This window comes from Orbicella franksi, chromosome 9, assembly GCF_964199315.1.
Source record: "Orbicella franksi chromosome 9, jaOrbFran1.1, whole genome shotgun sequence".
NCBI lineage: Eukaryota > Metazoa > Cnidaria > Anthozoa > Scleractinia > Merulinidae > Orbicella > Orbicella franksi.
The window spans coordinates 21,858,065-21,877,511 of record NC_138153.1 but is presented as its reverse complement, the minus strand read 5'-3'; the positions used below and the strand labels follow the sequence as shown (position 1 = coordinate 21,877,511).

General features: G+C 33.7%; 1 protein-coding gene across 1 annotated transcript in view; it reads left to right on the top strand.

Annotated features, from left to right (window-relative positions):
- The window catches only part of LOC145497903 (periodic tryptophan protein 2 homolog), a 135,948-nt gene that overhangs the window by 83 nt on the left and 116,418 nt on the right, over positions 1 to 19,447 (top strand). The window contains exons 2-4 of the mRNA XM_081477780.1: positions 59 to 171; positions 3,826 to 3,920; positions 4,940 to 5,039. Coding sequence (XP_081333906.1) covers positions 59 to 171; positions 3,826 to 3,920; positions 4,940 to 5,039 — 308 coding nt within the window. The remainder of the gene's footprint in view (positions 1 to 58; positions 172 to 3,825; positions 3,921 to 4,939; positions 5,040 to 19,447) is intronic.

Genomic DNA, 19,447 nt, shown 5'->3' with positions numbered 1-19,447 from the left:
GTACTAAACAAGGTTGCAATTTTAAGAATGTTTCTCTAATTTTAATTTGTGTGTTCAGTTTTCAAATATACTAGGTACTGTTTATCGACAAGGAAACGTAGTGTTTACTGCGGATGGTGATTGTGTTGTGAGTCCAGTTGGTAACAGAGCATCTGTTTTTGACCTTAAAAAGTAAGTTTTTTCTAAATTTGAACAACAGTATAAGATAACCAGAAACGTAATCGCAAAATGTGTTAGCCCCGAGGTAACCTCAAGCGCAAATCGTAACTTTTTGGCCATTGCATTTTAAATCCACCCTCACCCCGTATCTACAAGGTAAGTCAAAATTTACTCCTTTAAAAAGTTGCTTGATTTTCACGTACCCTCGCAATAAAAAGGGGGGCCTGGAAAAGTCCCTAAATAACTCCTGATAAATTGCTAGATTCTCCCTCCAAACTGCCTTGCATTCCATTGTGAAACGAAAGGAGAGTTTGACATTGCATCAACAGTCACGTAGGGCCTTATTCTACACCCAAAGATCAAACAATGACCCATGCCATCAGAGTCAACTTCCGTAGCCCCTTAAGAAAATTTCATCAAATAGGGGAAGTTGTTGTGAGTACAGGGTGGAACAACTCTCAAACATCAGGTAGCTTTTGTAGAGCCCTGTTCAAATGGTGCATAATAGTTGGTGCTAGTATAACACATTGCATTATATCTCCCTAATTGTCATCAATAAGAAGCTCAAAGGGCCCAGAACTGTGGCTGCAAGTTTAATTTAACTACTTTTTTCTGTCATCTGTGCCCCTGGGGAGTAGGGAATTTGGTGCAAAAGGCCTTTGTGGGTGTGGGGAATTTGAACCTTGCCTGGGTGGGTTGGGAACCGGAAGTGTCAAGTCTTTCCAGCAGAATACATGTGGTTGTTCCAGGTATGGAGAAGTTTAAAGGAAAAGATGTTACTTTTGTTAGTGAATGGCTGACAAGTCAAGGGCTGCAAGAGCTTTATTTAAGTTCTGTGATTTTTAGGTTTTAAAGCTTGAATATTCAAATCAATTGCTGGTCAATGTGTAGAAAGTCACGGTCGCTGATCTTGCCTTTTTCATAAAACTGTTGTTGTCTGCAGAGCATGAATTGCTATTGAATAGTGACTGAACAAATGCTGTGAAATTTCAACAACCTCTCTCAAACAATTTTATATTTTAAATACAGTGGAACCTCCCGTAAGCAACCACCCAAAATGTCAAGCCTCAGTATTCACTTATGGGAGGTGGTCGCTTACGAGAGCTTAGACCATGTTGGGTCAAAATTTTGCCTCATTAGCAAAAGGTAACTTCATGTTTTAAATGTTTTATTCATGTGAAAAGTCACTTTTGAAAAAAATCAGGTACTTCCCATTGAGAAATTTCTGTCTCTTGTACAACTAAGAAATGTGATAATGTTACAACACCTTATTGTCAAATTTTTGCTCTATTATCGATCAACTGGTCGCTTATGGGAGGTTTAAAGCAAACAAAAAGTTCAAACTTTTAGCTCTAAAAGTGGTCGCGGTTGCTTACAAAAAGTGGTCGCTTACAAGAGGTTCCAAATATAGTGATTTGACTTGGAAACTGTTCAATGGTATTTTGGAGAACTGGTCGCTGAGGAGAGGTGGTTGCTTACGAGAGGTGGTCGCAACTGGAGGTTCAACTGTATAATTCATTTGAAGGTTAATTGCTTTCAGTTGTTAAACATGTCTAGTATCATAAATTTTTCACACCGTGGAGTGACGCTTGCAAGTGAAAAAACAGCGGCGCCAAAAACTAATCCACAACTTTGCTCAATTTTATAGCTTTCCTTGGTCACACAAGGCACTTGGGTAGGGTATTTGAATACAATTTTCGCCCAGGAATTTGAATGAGCCAATCTTCAAAAGTTCAAATGCTGGGGGGGAGGGGTTGTCCAAGGGGGAGGGATGTTGAAGCTTAAGATAAGATGAGATAAGATAACGTTATTTATACACAGTTTTTCCATCAGTCAACAAAGTTACTGGGCTATGTACCTATCTGCCTACTTACAATAAAAATTAAAGCAAAAAAAAAAACTGCTTTCATGGAGGCTGTGTCTAAAAGTTTACTTAAAATTAAGATTACTTTAAACTGTGGTGACTTAATTTAGATTTGAAATCGGTCAGTGAAGATGCTTGTCTTAGGTCTATAGGTAAGTTACGAGAAGTGGTCTTCAAATTGATCGGCTTGTAATGAAACCTTTCATTGGATAGTCACACAAGTCACATAAAAGGCCAAGGTTTCATGACTAAAGGTTACGGGAAATTTTCTTAATGGGTTATAATTTCCACAAATAATTCACACACTTTCCAAGGGATGGCAAGATGATTTGAACCTCCACATCGTGCTTGAGTTTTCGAGATCAAAGATCCCCCTCCTGTGTAGATCTTGGTAATTGGAAAGTCTTAAATTTTATTAACAGCTATTAAAAAGAAGCTATAATGCATAGCGGCTTACACAATGGGCTTGGCTTTCAGGATTTCATAATGTTATTATTGTATTTGTATTAAGGTTACTTCCCACCTTCACGGGTGTCCTTTGGGAAACAATTTGTATGTGCCCCAGTTTTAACGCAACCATAACAAACTAGATATCCACATCTAAAGTTGGAACAGCTTAAAATATGCGAGATTTCAGCTCATAAAGGTTCGTAAACAACTCGCCCCACACCAGAAGTTTATCTTGCCTCCTGGCATCAATGACAATGGATTGGGAAATCCCGGGAAAAACATCGCATTGCAACATGTTTTCTATCTCGCTGTAGCCTTGAAGAGGAAGACATTTAAATGGGCAAAGTAGCCAAAGGCAAAAGAAAAACCCATGGCAAAACAAGCGAAGCCAGCAATGTAGTGGAACGCAAAGGGCTTCTATTTGCAAATTTGTCAAATATGTGATATGAACAAACCAAATAACACAAAATACGAGCTTCAAGATGAGCGTCTGCGGGAAAAGTCCCATGGCAGTTTCCTCCACTTAAGAGATTATGGCAACTTTTCCAGTTTATTAACTTTATTTGAAAATGCATTTTTTTCTAGATAAGTTGGCTGCTTTTCGAGATTTTTAAGATTTTTCTTTTGTAAACACTAGATAAAATGACTGACTTCAATTTTGTCAAATAAAAGAAAAATTGATTTTTTTTGCTGAAGGTGGGAAGTAGCCCTCAGTTGGTTGTTCACAAGATTAGAGTGTTCACAAGAGAGGCGTTAATAAATTACTGTCTTTGTATTGTGTATGCCATAGCTGGATGAATTGAATAATAAACAGGAAGAAAATGGCAACTATTTTCTGTTTTATGGACTTCGTAAATATACCATTTTGTGAAATACATGGCATGTTATTTAGGAAATTATATGACTAACATGCCGTAATATTCTACTTAGCTGGGGCTGTACCAACTACAATCCCAGATAAGAGTAGCTAGTTGAGACAAATGTCAGTGTTGCACAGATCATAATCTTTCATCAAATGCGAGAACTAAAAGCATATTTTCAAGCATTGTCCATTCTCCCCCCCCCCCCCCCCAAATTATCATTGTTTTAGAAGGTTGGTAATACACAAGGCATAAGTTTCACTTGTAGAAATGATCAACTCTAAGAAGTCTTGCCCTTGCTAACCTGAATATGTTGGAAAATTGTTTTGACTCAACATTTCCCTCTCTTTAGTTTCTTTGAAATCACTCAAACTAGTGATTCATCATTTTTAATTTTCTTAAATGACTTATGGTTTGGTCTAAAATGATAGTACATTTGGACCAATGTAGTTGGATAATGTTTTTTATTTTGTATGTTTATGTCATAATTAGTAACAAGTCATGGACCCTACCTTTTGGAAATCATAAGAACATATCAAGAATTTGTTTGTCTCCAGATGGCAGGATAATCATTACCGTTGATGATGGTTAGTACAGAGATTTATGTGTTCTTTGGCAGCTATGCTATACAGTTTACTCCCAATGTCTTGAACAACTTTACAACTTTTTATTACAACTTTTATTATGACTCGCATATTTACAATTTTACAGAAATATATACACATTAAGTTAAAAAAGCTTGACAATAGCAACAGTGCGAACCCGCACGTAGCCTGGGCTAATCTAGGCGGACCACATCTATATTTATATTAGACCATTAATACATAAATAAGATTGTTATGCAACTACTTATAGGAGGATTTACGAAACTGTTTCATACAAGTACATTTACATATTTTGATTGACACTAGGAGCTATGATTTACTAGAGATAAACTAAACTATGGGTTGAAATTAATAAGGAACTAAATTTAAGAACTTGAGTCAGGGTGTTGACTTGCAAGGAAAATGAAAATTAGTTTCAACTGACACACATGAAAATGCATTTTATGAGAAAAATTTTCAACTGGAATGAAATTATACAAAAAATAGATGACTGGATACCAAGCATTACACAAATTTGAAAATGAGACAATTAAAAGCTAAAATTCCTTACAATATAATATCCCCTCAATAATGCATGGAGCTGTGTTTCAAAGCTTTAATCAGTTTTGCAAAATCTTAATTCCATTTCAAAGTAGTTGTGAGGCCACACACTTTTGTAGTAGGGTCATACAGCTTCTTATTTCCTATAATTTTAAGGTGTACAACCCTTATACCAGTCTTTTTTGTACAGTCTTCCAAGGAAGTGGTGCATAGGGTTGTACTAGATATATTAAAAATAAATATTCCCACCTAACGTAGAATGCTGATTAGGTCAGAATTGTAGGTTGGTGAAGGGGTAAATCATTATCAGCAGTGTGGACCTCTTTGGCCTGGATGTAGAATTTCATTTGTTCAAATTGTGATGGATGGAGTCAGCATGACCATTAAGCTCAGCCATCATTCTTTTCTTTGAAATTATCATCTATAAAATATCAAGACATTGTTGGTATTATTTATTACAGATGGAAGGTGCCTCTTAGCTTATTTGAAAACAAAGACTATTCTTCATCATTTCAACTTCAAAAAGCCTGTTTTTGACATAAAGTTCAGTCCATGTGGCAAGTAAGTGGATCATTGATTGCAGAAATAGACAAGGAATGCAGCTTTAGTTTTAAATAGGATACAATATTGAAACCCTCAGTTATATGAACAATGGATTGGCCTGAAATAGAGTGCAGTTTGGAGATATTGTTTTCGTTGTAAAGCTGCCATCTACGAGCGGGGGAGCTGTGATCATAATGGTGAAAAAAAAAACCTCTTGTCCTGGCAATTACAAGCCTTGCTACCATGCGATTTTGAAACCAAATAGCTCACCAAACCGGTTTTTGTGGGATCTGCTTGTTTTTTGTAATTTGACAAGTTTGCATGTGGCGCAGCGATGCATGAAACAACACATAAATATTTGCTGGCTGAGGAATAGCGGTGTTTCAAGATCTTCAACCAAACAAGTAGCGTCTGTTTAATTATATTGTAAATAATGTATTGGTAACTAATTTTTGTCGAGTGTTCAGTTTGAATCTGTTAATATCTGGATATGGAAAGTTCAACTTATTCGATGGTGTTCATTCAAAAGAGCAAAATATAGCGGTGAAATTTTCATCTGTGTTGGGATTTCCTGTCAACAAAGAGATCATAGCCTGTGTTGCAGACATAAATTTACCTGTAAGTAACCCGCAGTGGGTAGTGTCTGTGATGCAGGCTAAGAGACCACTGCCTTGTCCAATTTGTACATGTAAAAGAGAATTGGAGAAAATTTGAAAGCTCTTTGACAGAAAAAGTCTGTTCAAAGAGAAACCTCTGAGGTCACTGAAAGAGCAAATTAAAGGAACTGACTAAGTGGGGAACGTCTTTGGAACAGGTTAAAAGGTGTCATTGAACGAACAGGCAGATATGTTGTGATCCTTAAGCTGTTGGATATGCAAATCAATTGGAGCATAAAGGGACAAATAACTACTACAATGGCACCTTTGGTGAAATAAAGTTATTTGCGGTACTGTGGTTTCTTGTTTGACCTTTATCAGACCTAAATTTAGCATCCAGACTTTGTTAATCCCTGCTAATTTATGACAAGCATGTACCATTGTTTTTAACAAAATACAGACCAACACTGTCTAGTTAAATGTCAATTTGCTTCAGCTGCCAATCCAAAGCTGTTTTCATTAATACATAACTTGACAAGTAGCTTTACCTCTGCTACGATGCACCCGGGGCTGGACCAAATTTATTATTGACTGTGTAGCTCTTTTAGCTGATTTACAGGCAAGACAGGCAATGAAAAGCATTGTGATGTGTTCCTTTCATGGAAAATTGTTAACATCGCCCGAGACAACAGAATGTTAACCAAGGTAAAAGTTCGCTTTACCTTGTGATCAACCATGGTTTAGGTCGGTAACGAAGGTTGAGATGGCAGATATATCAAGTCCACTTGCGGTCGCTTGGTATCTCACACCCCATGATGCCCAGATTGTGTCAATCTCATTTGGTTGTGTTTTCGACAATGTTTATTTTCATGGCAAAAAAGTGAGCCAAATCTGGACCAATATATATGTATGTATGTATGTTTAAATAGTCTGAAGTTCTCTTTTCACCATTTTTGAACGAAATTTCTGTGTAAAAGGGTTTCAAACCAGAATTGGTTAGTGAAGTCATTGAAAGTGCTTCCTCTCTCAGTGATTTCTGAAAGTTGCGCGGTTTTGGAATTTGAATCGCCTGGTTAGTGGGTTAAATGAATGGAAACAGAAGTCACATTTAGCTAGAGAATGTTGGTCTGTAAACAAACACCCAGAAAGAATGTTCAGCTAGGTCATTGGCCTAGTGAATAACAGTTTACTATTTTACATGAATTTAAATGATTATGTTGTTCATGTCCCCTGTGGTCTGAGTTCATTGACATTAAATTAAAAATAACATAACAGAACTTAGCATTGATGCAAAGCCTGAATTATGAAATTTTGCAAACCAAAGGGAATTTCCCTTTGAATGAGTGAGATGATTTTTATGAACACAAATCTAATGGGAGCTTTAAAATTGCTTAGAGGCCAATATTTAAACTTGTTCTTTTGGCTACGTTTTGAATTCATGCTGAGTTAACGTCAGACATGATATAACAGTCATACAGATGTACGTGTATCTCATAGAATTCTTTTTTGGAGAAAAAGAAATGTATTCTGTAAGTTGTTTGATCTACTAGGTAATGGTTGCTTTCGCTGTGTAAAGTTTAAAGGATTTTTTGTGTTGAATTCCTTTGTTGTCCCGGGTCACGTTACATGTAGGTCGCCTGTATCAATTGCGCGTGGTTGATTCTTGACTTGAATTCATGGCCATAATTTCCTTTCAAACATTTAAAAAAGACTACACACCGTTTAAATTTACATGCTTCATGTAAAGACATGCTTTGGATACTCAGGATCCATCTTCAGTTAAAGGATGTTTACAAGTGAGTGACTTTGCATGAAGTAGGTAGCAATTTGGTGTAAATTACAACATGTAGAATTTTAATAGTACAAATCAGTGAAAAAGGTACAGGGATACAAAAAAGGTGGGAGTACAAATCTGTGAAAAATGCTGAATACAAATAGTAATTAATGTAGGAGTGTTAAATTAACATGTTTGAGTTGTTTATTCAATGTGGGTCTTTCCCAAATCAATGTGAAGGGCTTCTTTGATCTTAAGTTGGAAATTGGTGAGAGCCGAGTCTAAGATGGAAAAACAATTAAAAGAGCATAGATTCTTACATGACTCAGAACCCTGAAGACGTTTATAGATATGAGAATTGCGATCCGAGAGTAAGTGCTCACGAACCCTGGTGCCAAAATGTCTAGTGGTTTCACTGACATAACAGGTATGACATCCTGCACATGTTAATTTGTAAACCACCTGGGAATGGAGCGCATTGGAGATTGAGTCCTTGACACTGAACATGTTACTTAACTTATAGGAAGAGGAGGCTAACCTAATGAGCCTTGTGCCTTGGTAAACTAGAGCGGCGGTTACCTTTGAACTAATGTAAACATCAGACCGAGAGGTGATTTGAAAACGAATTGCTTACTTTGATTTAGAGGTAATTTCTACAACGCACCTGGTTGAATCATGTGGTGTTCGACTAAAAAGCAATAGGTTACAATAATTCTAAGAATAGGTGACAAACAGAATAAAAGAAAGATAAACTTAAACAACTAACAGATATTTCCTCCTATTGATGTGAACTGGTAGATTGAAGTAACTGATGACCTAAACTGAAACTTAATGCAATTGACACGATTGCTGCATGATATAATACGTACTGAATGAAAATCTTATGCAATGAATCACGTGTATTTTACATGCGTTTAATTTATTTTAATTAACATATTTTAATGTAGGACCCCACGAGCTTATTGTGGACCCCACGATACAGGACCCCACGAGCTTATCATGTTGAAATAAAGGTTTTACGTTTATTAATGTTTATGTTATGATTGATGAGTTTAATTTTAAATCAAGTGTAACGCATGTAGGGGAAATGTCACACATGTTTGAATCCTACCTACCGGTCCCTCAATGCAAAATGAATGCATAAAGACTTAGTTGAGTGATTATGGAAAAACTTGAGTAATATATTGTCACTAAATCCATTCAAAATGGTTCATCACAATCAAGTCAATAAAGAAACAACAGTTACTGTTCTCTGACGTTACAAGCAAACTTCTTGGTTGAGAACCTACATGTAGACTGCGAGCAGTCTCTCCTTTGCTCTAAAATCCATGGGGAAGAATGCAAAGAAGGAAACAACACAAGCAAGGGTTGAGTCATGAGTGAGCGATCGTGATATGTGAAGCTGTGAGCCGCCCGTGCTACTTGCAGCTCACGGCTTCCCAGTCACACTTGTTTTGCTTTCTTCACTGCATTCTTCCCCACAGACTTCCGAGCAAAAGAGAGACTGCTTGCAGTCTATTGAGGACATCAAGATCGACAATATTTAGCTGCTCTCATGGAGTCTAGCAGCCTCTAGAAGAGCGATCTTGTCAATGGGACATTCCAGGACTGCGAACTTGGTTTTCAGCCTGACTCTCCTCACAAGCCTGTCTCTCTTGTTTGGTTTTACTTCCAGAATGCGACCAAGGGGCCACAAGTTTTCTACCACAAATACAATGTCTCCAGTTTCAAAGTAACACCTTTATCTTTATAGAGATTGCCCCCTCACTTTTAGCAATTAAATTTCCAGATACTGACTTTTAAAAACAGACTCTGACCGAATGGAATGAAACTAAGCATAAACTGACAAGTATGCATTGCTGACCTATTTTTATTTTAGATGTATATATTAAATTGTGTAGAACAAGATCTTTTAGATCTTCTAACCACGCTTTTAAAATGTAACTGTTGTCTTAGCACTACAGTCGCAACGCAGTGCACATTCCAAAGCAGTCCTTGATGATTCGTTGATTACTGTAGACACCACATCACTTGATCAACACAAACTGCATTATTGCACCATTGCTCACGTGAGTCACACAATCCGAGGTTTACGCTATCCACGGCTAATTTTAGAATGGTTGTGTTTTTTTCCTCTAGCATTGTCCTAAGCGCTGCAAGATCTGGCAAGATCCTGTTTACCTCAGTAGATATTTAATTTTCCTTCAGATCTCTTAACTCACTGCGATGAAACAGCCAAAGAATTCACTTCATTTGCTGAAACCCACAAGAAATACTCACAAAATTGCTAATAAATCAGTGACCAACGCTTCTGGCAAAATAAACTTGCAAAGTAAACACGATCTCATTTGACACATAGCGAAAGTGAAAACTGCAATGTCAGTGCATTCCATGGCTGATGTAATACCTTTTTTAGCGTATTTATTATTTCCTTCGAATCCAATGCTTCGATAAAACCGAATGAAAATATATTTTACACACAATAAAGCAAACAATATCCATAACATTGTCTGTGTATTAATGTTTCAACAGCTTTTGGCGAATAAACATCACAGGTTGCGTGACTGAAAATTTGGAGGAGAGGAAGTGTGGGTCTGGTCACCAACACAAATCAACACAAATTGTATTACTACACCATTTGTGAAATCTATGATGATGTCATGGTCTTAATCTGGAACTTTCTTTGCGATATGTATGGGCATGAATGATACAAACGATTCGATAATAAGCTTTCTTTCTTAAAAGTCACGATTAAATTTCATTGTTTTTTTTCCATGAGCAAAGGGCTAGCAAAGTAGTGACACAAGTCACATAATTCAAGAATTACTTTATTCACGGCTATCTTTAGTACGATGCTAATATTTCTCTACCAATGACATAATCCTTGCACCTTCTAACACGTTCTTTGCTTGGCTTGCAAATATTTAATTTTCCTTCTGATCTCTGAACTCGTTTCAATAAAGCAGCACGACAATTCACTTCTCTTGTTTAAAAATACGAAAAATACTTGGAAAATTACAGTTAGATCAATGACTGCTGCTCCTGGTGAAATAAAAGTTCAAAACAAGCACGATCTTATACAACAGGCTGCCCAAGAGAAAGTTGCAATGTCAACACATTCCATGAATAACATAATTGCTTTTTATGTATTCAATACTCGTTTGGAATCAAGCGCTTCAATAACACAAAAAGACAATATATTTTGTACCAAGTAAAGAGTATTCATAAAATTTTCAGTGCATTAATGTCTGAACAGCTTTTGGCAAATAAACATCATAAGTTTCATGATTCGAAGACCCGCTGAGGATTTGGCCGAGAGGAAGTTTGGGTTAGATCTTATAACTGCGCTTTTAAAATTTAACTGTTTTCTTAGCACTACAGTTGAGTAGTTATATAAATGCCACATTAAAGAAATTATGCAAAAAAATACCCTTCAACAGCCCCCGCAAATCAAAAAAATACCCTCACTGGGCCCCAACTCGAAAATGCCATTTTCAGACCTCTCAGAGCATGTTCCATTTTAAGCCCACTCCTGGACAAGTTTAATGGTTCCCAACCCTCAGAAACAGCATAAAATGGACTGTCCTAGGCCTCCACAAATCAATAAATCATTCACCAAGTGGCAAAACAGAGCTTTTGAAAGACACTTAAAGAAAAATTGACATTAATACAATGGTAGTAATGAATATTTAAAATGAAAATTATTTAAAAAAATCTAACTATAATATAGTAATGATGAATAAATCAGAATTGAATAAATTATCAAAAAAACGATTAATTGATCTATTATTAAAAGATCAACAAAAATCAAAAAACCTATTCCAGCACCTGGTAAAAGTGTTAAACAAATGGTACATGATTGTGGGGAAAATATAATTGCACCACCTTCTGAATTTAGAGATAATTACAAACCAATTCCAAAACCTGGAACTATTAAATCTAAATAACCAATTCCTGCTCCAAGAACTAAAATCACACCTATTAAACAAGCTCTAAAAGACTCAGTTAAAACTTATGAGATTGATTTAAAAAATAAAAATGATCCATTAATTCAATTACAAAATACTAGACAGGCAATTGAACGCTATTTCAATAAATCTTACTTGGAAAATAATAAAAATTTTAAATTTTATGAATCTTTGAGAATAACTTTTATTAAAGAAGTTTCTAATAATGAAAAAAAATGATAGATGTTGAAGTTGAAATTGATATTACTGGTGGAAAGCATTATGTAAAACGTAAAACAGCTTATTTCAATAGTCAAGCTCAAACTGTTACAAATATTATTGATTCAAATAATTAAAAATTGCTCAAGAACAGATTCTGAAAAAGATTGGTCAGTGGTTATCAGAAGGATCTGGCTGGATAATCAATAAAATTATTTGAATATTGTTAAATATAAGCCAATGAAGGGAAAATCATATATCCAACTTCAAAAGAATTAAGACATCATATGAAAGGCCTTATAAACTTACAAATTAAAGATAATGAATGTTTCAAATGGTGTCATATCAGACATTTAAATCCACAAGATGTTCATCCAGATAGAATAAAGAAATTTGACAGAGAATTTATTAAACATTTAGATTATTCTAATGTTGAATTTCCAGTTAAAGTCGATGATTATAATAAAATTGAAAAACAAAATAATATCAATATTAATGTCTTTGGATATGAAAATAAACCAAAATTTCCGATTTATATTTCCAAAGAAAAGTTTAATGATCATTTGAATTTACCTACACCATTTTGAATTTGTCTTCAACATTTTTCATGAGAAGATATTCTTAATGATTACAAAGAAAATTGTATAGTAATTAATGGTGAACAAGCCATTAAAATGGCACAAAAAGGTGAAAAAATAATGTTTAAAAATCATCATAGGCAATTAAAAGTACTGTTTGTTATATATGCAGATTTCGAAGCTATCACAGAAAAAGTGGATTCATGTAAACCAAATGATAGTGAATCCTATCAAAAACACACAGATTGTAGTTATGGCTATAAAGTGGCATTTTGCTATAAGATGACACATGAAGATGAAAAGAATTTTAAACAAGCAAAAGTATGTCATATTTGCAACAAAAAATATAATAAAACAGATAAAAGAGTTCGCGATCATTGTCATGTTACTGGAAAATACAGAGGTTCTGCTCACGAGAGTTGTAATCTTAATTTTAGATTTATTGATAAAATACCAGTTATATTTCATAATTTAAGAGGTTATGATAGTCATTTCATAATGCAACAAATAGGTGAAATAGCTAAAAATCATAAATATATGAATAAAAATGGAGAGGAAAAAGAAATGTTGATAAATGCAATTCCAAATAATATGGAAAAATATATGGCTTTTATGCTAGATAATAATCTTGTATTTACTGATAGTTTCCAATTCGTGAGCTCCAGTCTGGATAAACTAGTGAGTAATTTACCAAAAGAATCTCTTAAATATACATCTGAGATTTTTAAAGGAAAAGCACTTGATCTAATGTCAAAGAAAGGTGTTTATCCCTATTAACATATGGATTCATTTGAAAAGTTTAATGAAACAGAATCACCTTCAAAAGAACAATTTTATAGTATTCTCAATCATGAACATATCTCTGATGATGATTATAAGCATGCTAAAAAAGTTTGGAAAGGATTTAATCTCAAGAATATGGGAGAATATCATGATCTATAGTTATTGTCTGATATTCTGTTACTATCTGATGTTTTTGAAAATTTCAGACAAACATGTTTTGAATAATATAAACTTGATCCTGCTCATTATTTTACATCTCCTGGCTTATCATGGGATGCTATGTTGAAAATGACTGACATTAAATTAGAATTAATGAATGATATTGATATGTTTCAATTTACTGAGAAGGATATGAGAGCAGGAACAAGTTATATTGCTCATAGATTTGGTGAAGCTAATAATAAGTACATGAAAGATTATGATAAAACGAAACCTTCAAAATATAATACATATCTTGATGCTAATAATCTCTACAGATTTGTAATGTCCCAATATCTACCTACAGGTAATTTCAAATGGTTAACAGAAAATGAAATAAATAAATTAGATTTTGGAAAGTTTACAGAAAAAAATGAAAAAGGTTTTATTCTTGAAGTTGATTTGGAATGTCCAAAAGAATTACATGATTTACATAATGACTTTCCATTAGCTCCAGACCAAGTAAAAGTAACAGAAAATATGCTTTCAGATTATTGTAAAGAAATAAAAGGCAAATTCAATATTTCTATTGGGCAGGTTCATAAATTAATACCAACATTAAATAATAAAGAAAAATATGTTTTACATTATAGAAATTTACAATTATATCTTGAATTGGGATTAAAAATGACAAAAGTACATAGATTTCTTCAATTCAATCAATCTCCTTGGTTAAAGCCATATATTGATTTTAATACAGAAAAAAGAAAAAATGCAAAAAATTCATTTGAAAAAGATTTCTATAAATTGATGAATAATTCAGTGTTTGGTAAGACTATGGAAAATTTATGAAAAAGAGTAGATGTTAGATTAGTAACTGATGAAAAACAACATGTTAAATTAGCAAGCAAACCAACTTATGTATCATCCAAAATTTTCAATAAACATTTAGTTGCCATTCATAAAATCAAAGAAACATTAAAATTAGATAAACCAGCATATATTGGAATGAGTATTCTTGACATCAGTAAAACATTAATATACAACTTTCGCTACAATTACATCAAAAAGAAATACAAAAATAAAGCACAATTATTATTTACAGATGCAGATAGTTTAACATATGAAATTCAAACAAAAGATGTTTAGAAAGATTTTGGAAAAATAAAGACAAGTTTGATAGTAGTGATTATCCAGAAGATAGTAAATTCTATGATTAAACAAACAAAAAGGTAATTGGAAAATTCAAAGACGAAGCTTGTGGTCAGATAGTAACAGAATTTGTTGGCTTCAGAAGTAAGATTTATTCATATATTAAGGAAAATGGAGAAAATAATAAAACAGCAAAAGGTATCAAAAAAATAGTAATCAAAAAGAATATCAATCATACTGATTATAAAAGTACTCTATTCAATGGTTCACAAATGTATCATAGAATGAAAACAATAAGGTCAGATCATCATCAAATAGGTAGTTATGAATGAAATAAAGTATCACTATCGCGTTTTGATGAGTGTAACCTCAGCAGAAGTTTTCGGTTTCCAAAATTCTATTTCACTTTTTAATTCCATTATTTCATTTTCCAATTTCAAAAAATCTTTGTTTCTTTGATGTAGTTTGTAATCTTTATTATTCAAACAAACAGGACAATACCATGATGTCGAATTATAATGGATTTTCTTTTCAGGAGTTTTCTCCATATCAGTTATTATTAATATGGCTTTATATGTATTTTATACATAGTGACTTAAAGAGATGTTGACAATAATATATTGGTATGAAGGATATGGTAGTTAATAATGTAAAATATAGGGTTCATTCCATTAATTTAAATTTTGCTGCTGCGAAAAGTGGTAGAATAATTAATGTTAAAAGACGAAAACCAATGGATGGTCATTTTTCCACCACCAGCAACACATGTTACATGTTGCAAAAAATATGAAACTTTATGTTAGTAGAATTGTTTGGGAGTGTTATAATGGTTTAATTCATGAAATAGAAAAAGTTGTTTTTCATATAAACAGAAATTCTAAGGATAATAGATCAAAAAATCTTAAATTGATAACTCAAAGTGAAGTTAATAAAATAGTTTACAATCACAATTGTTCATTAAAAGCTAAAACTGTTAAGGCCATCAATTGTAATACAAAAGAAGTTTCATATCATAAAAGTATGAGTTCTGCAGCAGAAGAATTAGGTGTGAATAAAAGTTCAATAAAAAGTATTTGTGATAAAAAAAATATGGTCATAAACATGCATACACAAGAGACAAAAAGAAAAAATATAAATTTGAATATATCAGTGAATATGAATATTAATGATGAAAGTTCGATCAAATGTATGATAAAATTGTTGTAAGAATAAATACCCAAGATATATATTAAATCTTGGCTAAATAAATAGCAAAAAATAGATGTAGTAAAAACAACACACCTGACATATAATCATATATAGGTTATATTATTTTTCACCACATTTGAGTAATATCAATATATATTACTCAATTAATGTTTATATCTTTTTGGAATCTTTCAATGGTATCCAACTGTTGAGGTCATCACTATAGCTTTTCCACTTAACCAGAGCTTGCTCTTTCTTATGATCTTTCCTGATGACTTTTTCAATTCTGAATATATCTTGTTAAGCTTTTAACAGCTCAGGTTCATAAAAACTCTCTTTTATCTCTTCATTATTGAGATCTTTTAATTTGTAAGTGATTGGATTTGTATATACTTCTTCAGTCCAATTTGGGGTATGTCCTTTGTCAAATACTTTTCTCTTGTACTTACTTATTCTGACTTTATCACCAACTTTAAACTTAAGGGATTTCATCCTTGGTTCTGTATTACCGTACAGATTAAAATACACAATTCCTTCATTCTTCTTTTTACTGGCTTCTGTAGGTGTCATTTTAATTGTACTGTGTTTGGTGTTGTTGTACTGTTTTAATATTTCAGGTAGAATGTCCAAATACTGTGTATTACCTTGAACTGCTTCCACATTTTGGTTTTTAGTGTTTTATTCCATCTTTCACAAACAGATGATTTTTCTTCATTTTCAGTGGAATACATCTGTATACCATTTTTCTCTAACAGATCTTTCAAGTGTTTGTTATAGAATTCCTAACCCTTATCAGTCCATAAATATTGTGGTTTTCTTCCTTCTCTGAAAATGGCTTTGAATGCTTCAGTTACAGTTTCACCTTTTTTATCCTTTAATGGAACAATCCAATCGTATTTACTAAACATGTCTAAAACCATGAGAAAATATCTATAGCCTTTATTCCTTTTGCTAAACTGTTGCATTTCAACTAAATCAGAATACAATATTTCATCAATGCGATTGACTATTACATGCCGTCCAGCAAAGTTATGTTTTATCGGTTTATGTAACTCATCTGTTAATTTTTCTTGTCAGTTTACTTCACTCAATGGCTTTTTCCATTTTTTGATACCCCAAGACCTAGTTTTTGTTTTTTATCAATCAAGAATCTTGCTGTTGATCCCCATTTTGGCATTTCACCATATTGAATTTCATCCAACGACTTAATCATTTGTCAATCACAATCTCCTTTGTTTTTACCCATGTTGTAACAAATATCATGATGGGCTGCTGTTTCATCCACTTTGTTATATGGTTGTACACGACCCGTATTTTTAACATATTCCAGTTGTTTATCCAATGGATTATGTGGTCCCATATATTTGTACTTTCCTGATGTCCATCCAGCCTTTGGTTTTGGTATTTTACCAATAGCTTTGTGGATGTCAATTGCACCACCTTTGTACATATGAGCATCAAGATCCATTCTGTCAGTTTCATACTTATAATTTGGTCTCACTTTGGTTGATAATTGATTAATTGCTTCAGATCCAACTTTTTGAATAACTGGTGTTGCTTTCTTTATTCCCCAATCAATTGCTTTCTTTTGTAATTTTGGATCTCTCATGAATTCAGAAACATAATATCTTCCAGCTTCTGTACCTTTCTTGGCTAAATAAGGAAGTCCTTTGCTGATAAAAAATTCAGCAGCTGTATCTCCAACAGAACTCAATATATACCTGATCCGCTTTTTGGTTTGTATTCATAATCACCAATTTTTATGCCTTCATTTATATGATCGTTCGAAAAGTCCCTGTATTGATCTTTGATATATTTTTTAGCAGCATTTGATAGAGTGACGTTTCTTTTCTTTTTCTTTTTAATATCTTCCTCATGAGAACTTTTTGCCAATGATTCTAAATAACCTGGAAAATGTTTGTTGAATTCTTTTCTGGTCTTTACAGTTTTATAACCTTTTGGATAATCTGGATAATATTTATCCCATTCCTTTTTCGTAAATCCTTTTCCTCTCGATCTTTTTTCAGCTTTTTCAGTCAGTTTTGCAAGTTTGTAACCCAAGTCCATTGGTTGAAATATATTGCCCCCATCATGTGAGGGCTGAATTAGTTTAAATTACCACCTCTGTAATAATCAATATTGTCTTTCACACCTTTAACAGCTTGTCCAGCCAAAACTTTACCAAGAGCTGCAATACTAGGAGCTGGTGTAACAAAATTGGACATCACATAAGCTGCTTTGTCAATGGCAGAAGGCCCATGATATCTTGCTCGAGCTCCTCCAGTTTGATTATTTTTCACGAATTTTGTCTTGGTTATTCCACATTCAGCACATTGACATTTCATCATCAATTGTCCATTCTTGGCTGTAACATATTTCTCACTTCCTGAAACACATTCAGTTTGCTTTTTCTGTTTTACACAATAAGACTTCATATATATTAATTATATTATTTATCTTGAACAACCATATGATACAGTTCTTCCTTTTCCATCATAAGAAGTGGTTATTACCTTGCAACCCTTCGGTTTCTTTGGTGCTACATAATTATCTCCAGTACTTGGTGCATTATACGCAACATCTTTATTTGGATCTGGATGATTACCGGTTATATTATCCCAAGCTCTAATAAATGTTTTTCTACTCCAAAAATCATCAAATGATTCTTTAGCTCCAGGTTCTTTAACAACAGCTAAAGTACCTTTTTCTATTAAATCAATTGGCTTCTTCTACTGACCAGTCCATGCAGAAGCTTCACCACCTTTTTGATTTTTCACAAATTTGGTTTTGGTTATTCCACATTCTGCACAGTTACATTTTAACATTAGTCTTTTAGCCTTCATGTATTTTTCACTACCTGAAACACATTCTGTTTGCTTTTTTTGTTTCACGCAATAAGATTTCATATATAATATATATTATATAATATTTTTGAAATATCTCTCAGTGAAGTTTTCATTCTTCATTGTATTGTGTAAGTCAAACACTTTTAACAAATCCAAATATGATTTCCCCTTATTCATTTCGTTCAGAAAGTACAAACAAAAATAGCCACAAGTTGTTGTCAGAAGATTTTGTATTTGATTATTTTGATGTAATAAAGTCAGGTTTTTTCTCTTGGCATGATTTACAAGCTCTTGAAATGGCAGCATTCCAAATGAATCAAAGTAATTTATTGAGTTTTTTTTGTAAAAAAAATACCTCTTAGTTGGCATGTCGGGTATGTTATGGACGGGTCAATGGGTGAGTGAGTGAGTGAGTGAGTGAGTGAGTGAGTGAGTGAGTGAGTGAGTGAGTGAGTGAGTGAGTGAGTGAGTGAGTGAGTGAGTGAGTGAGTGAGTGAGTGAGTGAGTGAGTGAGTGAGTGAGTGAGTGAGTGAGTGAGTGAGTGAGTGAGTGAGTGAGTGAGTGAGTGAGTGAGTGAGTGAGTGAGTGAGTGAGTGAGTGAGTGAGTGAGTGAGTGAGTGAGTGAGTGAGTGAGTGAGTGAGTGAGTGAGTGAGTGAGTGAGTGAGTGAGTGAGTGAGTGAGAGATGTATGTATGTCACACCAATCAGATTGGATCTACTATAAACAGCCAATCAAATTTCTTGTTGTAAAGGTAAATGGTATGTGAGAAGATTTGATCCCAATAGAGTTCAGAGCGGCCATATTTATTCTTCTATAAAAGAGGAGGAAGTATTCATATATTGGGTTTACTTCGACATTTTCTGTGGGTTAGGCTGAGGATTTTAGTTAAATGAACGAGATGAGCCTTGAGGTTTGAAACAGTTCGTGAGTTAGTAGTATGCAAATACAACGAGATATTTCTATTTTTAGTTACAAAGGTAACTTGATACTTTTGTTTTTCACAAGGAGTAAATTCAATTAGAGGTCACGAATCGTCGCGTCTAGTTCTTAGGACATGTTTTAGAGGGAACAAGACTTTAGATTTAAAACAGCTCTAACGTTTACAGTAGTAAGTGTGGGTAACGATTGTTTTGTTGTTGCATGCAAATATAACAAGATATTTTTGTTTTTTTTAGTTACAAAGTGTAATTTGACACTTGTTTTT